A 3,560-nucleotide genomic window follows, 5' to 3' on the forward strand; every position below is an offset into this window, starting at 1 on the left:
TTGTCTGGATCGAATCAAGGATGAGTGATAAAAAAAAAACTCAATGTCCTAACCCCATTAGTCGCTTTGTCCCAGTCCGGTACCACTAAAACAAAGCAGAACCATCTCTGGATCACATTCTTTTGTTTCATTTTAATCATTTCTTAAACGCATAATTAAGAATATATTGACCAAAAACAAACACAAAATAATTCTAGTATTATATGATATCAAACATTAAGCAGTAGTTGAACTGTCAACAAATTATATATAACTATTCTTTTCTTGATGAAATAAGCCAAAAGCCAACCAAACCTCAAAAACAAGCATATCAAAGTCTCATACCACTTTATCACGATGTCGAGATTACTTGATATAAGATATTTACATTTCAATATGTATTTTGTGCAAAATCTATTTCATTGTTTCTCTTTTGATTTTGTTATTAGAATCTCCATGTGGGTGGTAGGGACAGTTTTAAACTGACACATCCGAGCCCCTGGCAGCGGCGTTGCCGGATCTTGGTTGCCGTAGAAGCTCTATTAGTGTCGATGCCTGTCCAAATAATGCCGAACAAAACGACAAGGAATGACTATACCATTATACAAAATCATACGCCAAAGAAAGAGAGAGGAAATTCAATGAAACAAACGCAAAATTAACCGAACTCAAGTTGCACAAAAAATATTGAACTGACTGTAAATTAAGAATATTTTTGGCCTAGTTGACTTCCAAAACACGGCGTCTGGAGAGCGTTCGACAGACACATTTTGTTTGTTTCTTGATTTTTTTCCTCCTAAAATTGCAGAACTTGTTTAGCTGACGTGGCAAAACATTGTACACTTCTATCTTTTCTTGCAGTAAAAACGATCCATAAAAAATGGCGAGATTAAATAAAAAAAAACAGCCCTGACACCTAAACAAACGATGACCAACTGACCAGATTTTACTCTTTTCTAAGTTAAAACTTAATGACTTAATGTTGTTACTAATAATTTACCTTCTGCTTGGCGCGATTGGTACCGGACTGGGACAAAGCGACTAATGGGGGAATTGCTCCTTCGCGGGCCACCATAGCACGGAACAGCAAATTATCTTCGCAAATCTGTAACAAGGTCGCTACGGCTATTTCCCTTTGCCTCTGCGATCCAACTTCGATAATTTCCACCAAAACGGGAATCCCTCCATGTTCAACTAAAGCCGTTTTAGCTTCCGGTATTGGTACCAACACGCTCATAACAAAAGCCGACTTGTCAACCATGTTTGACCCGAAGTCGGCCATTAATTCCACTAGTGGTCTCATAATCCTAGCTTCAACGGCCCTGATTTTGTTCTCTTTAACTGTGCATAGAGAATACAACGCTGTCGATGCGTCCTTTTTCCCGCGAAATCCACCGTTCTCAAGAAGATTAACTAAAAGTGGAATAGCTCCTGACCGTCCGATCGCCACCTTGTTTCTTTCTATATGCGATAGCCGAAGCAAAGCACAAGCTGCGTTTTCTTTAGCCGTTTCAGTTCCCGTCCTCAAAGCTCTAACCAGTGGTTTAATCGCTCCCGATGAAGCTATAAGTTCTTTGTTCTCGTCACATAAAGAGAGATTCAAAATCGCCGTCACGCCGTTTTCTTGAAGATAGGGATCAGAAGATGAAATTAACGAAATCAAAGGCCTTATTGCGCCAGCTTTAGCAATCTTTATTCGATTTTCCGCCTTGTTCTTTGCCAACAGTCTAAGCTCCAAGGCCGCTTGCTTTTGCTCGTCAATCGAACATGAATCGAGATCTGATACGAGTTGCCGTATTAAGTCATTGGAATTCTCGGAATTAGCACATGCGAGTAATAACAGCTGACTCTGAGACGAAGCCGTAGCGAACTCCCCAGATCTATCGCTGCTACAATCACTTAAAGCTGTAGAATCATCGTTGATGCTCAAATCTTTAAAGCTCCTCCCCATATACGTGTAATTCACTGCATTCTCTGTCTCCATATCCAAACTACCACACTTTCACAGCATCAAAACCTCACCGGTCCTTATAACAAACCACGATTCAGCACGGGTTCTGAAATCGGGTTAACCAGGTCCGAAAGTGAGGCGTATTCGGGTCGCTTGATAAAAGGGATGAAAAATATTGAAGATAGAGAGAGAATATAAAGGGAATTAGTTACACAGCTTACAAATTCGGTTGGTCTCTTTCAGCGAGGTTTCGCGCTGCCACGTGTATATTTTTACCGTACCAAAAAAATCTAAGCCCTGGTTCGAGCACGTGCGATGGGAGCGGTGTTATCCCTTCCTATTTTCTTTGATCTATTTCTAATATTTTTTCTTTATACAATTTTATATAACCTCTAATTAAATAATAAACAATTATATATTTTTAACTTAACATATTAATCTATTAAAAAAATTAACATGTAAATAAGATTTATGTATAATTTTTCATCATTTTATTGAAATTTATTATTAATAAGGTTTTACGAAGTATATTTTTATGCATGAATGTGATAAAATTGAATATTTTATTATTTATTTTGGGCAGGATCCGGTGGCTACTTGGGGGTACATGCTCGCTTGCCCTAATCATTGGGGTATTAGTACAACAGATCAAGCATTAAAAATTACCTGTATGTAAAATTGATGAGAATAAATTCAGTTGAGTGTTAATTTAATATTTTATCTCAATATTTTTATTTTTAAATAGAATTTAAATCATAATAATTCAGATTAAGTATTCTTACTATTGGTTTAGATATTTTTAAATATTTATTTTTATAATGTAGCATTTACATCAATCAAGCAATATATTTCCATTAACACACCCAGTTGTAGTAAATATCAAATAATTTTTATAGTTTACATTCAGTATTTATTGACTTTAATATTAAAAAATTAAAATTAAACTATAGCATCATATCAAGCTGAACTAATAACAAATTCAGTCTTATGTTTTCTAAATGAATAACAGGATAAAGAAAAAAGATTTGTGATCATATATTGCAAATTTATAATTAGCCAACATGATTTGGAAATGTTGCTCTTCCGTTGATTAACGAGTATAGTTAGATCTATGTCACTTGAATCAGACTCGGCGTTGATCGTTAATAAACTATCCCGACAAGAGAAGAATTTATTCACATTGGAGTACCATCTTTTGAAAGCTCGTAAGACACTAGAGGTTATGATCCACTTCAAGTTTTTTTTAATGAGGTACGCTTTTCTAAAAAAAAAGAAACATGACTTGGAAATGCAACAGTGATGGTGAACTGATGTGTTTCTGGCCGAGTTAATACATATTGGCTGCTAAGAAGGATAAATTATTTCATTTTGTTTTATAATCGACCTTCAAGGTTGAAAACATATATGTTTTGACCTTTCAAAACATTTATAAATAATTCAAAGTTTCTAGTAAGAGGATAATAATATTGCCACCGTCAACAAGAAACCCGGGGGTTCTAAATTATCATTGATGCACTAAATTGAAATTAGTTTAGTATGAGTTCATGCTAACCTCAGCTTCTGTTACTTTTAAATTTCAAATTGTATATAAACAAATTTGTATAGGAATTAATCATGAAAAGTGAGAAAG

At 35.2% G+C, this 3,560-nt stretch overlaps 1 protein-coding gene across 1 annotated transcript; it reads right to left on the reverse strand.

Annotated features, from left to right (window-relative positions):
• Positions 1–226: 226 nt before the first annotated feature.
• LOC120191440 (U-box domain-containing protein 4-like) lies at positions 227–2,114 on the reverse strand. The gene is made up of 2 exons (XM_039194393.1): positions 980–2,114; positions 227–534 (listed from the first exon to the last, which is right to left on the reverse strand). The coding sequence occupies exons 1-2, from the start codon at positions 1,961–1,963 to the stop codon at positions 457–459; spliced, it is 1,062 nt and encodes a 353-aa protein (XP_039050324.1). The 5' UTR covers positions 1,964–2,114; the 3' UTR covers positions 227–456.
• Between the last annotated feature and the right edge of the window lie 1,446 nt (positions 2,115–3,560).

Source organism: Hibiscus syriacus, unplaced genomic scaffold (assembly GCF_006381635.1).
Source record: "Hibiscus syriacus cultivar Baekdansim isolate YM2019G1 unplaced genomic scaffold, ASM638163v2 tig00116968_pilon, whole genome shotgun sequence".
NCBI classification, from domain to species: Eukaryota; Viridiplantae; Streptophyta; class Magnoliopsida; order Malvales; family Malvaceae; genus Hibiscus; species Hibiscus syriacus.

What these genes read in the sequence shown, in the direction of transcription:
- LOC120191440 (XM_039194393.1), bottom strand. Translation starts at nt 1,963, where the DNA reads ATGGAGACAGAGAATGCAGTGAATTACACGTATATGGGGAGGAGCTTT. An exon ending in CCAATCGCGCCAAGCAGAAG is followed by an intron (nt 535 to 979) that starts GTAAATTATTAG and finishes TTATTTGGACAG; the next exon opens with GCATCGACACTAATAGAGCT.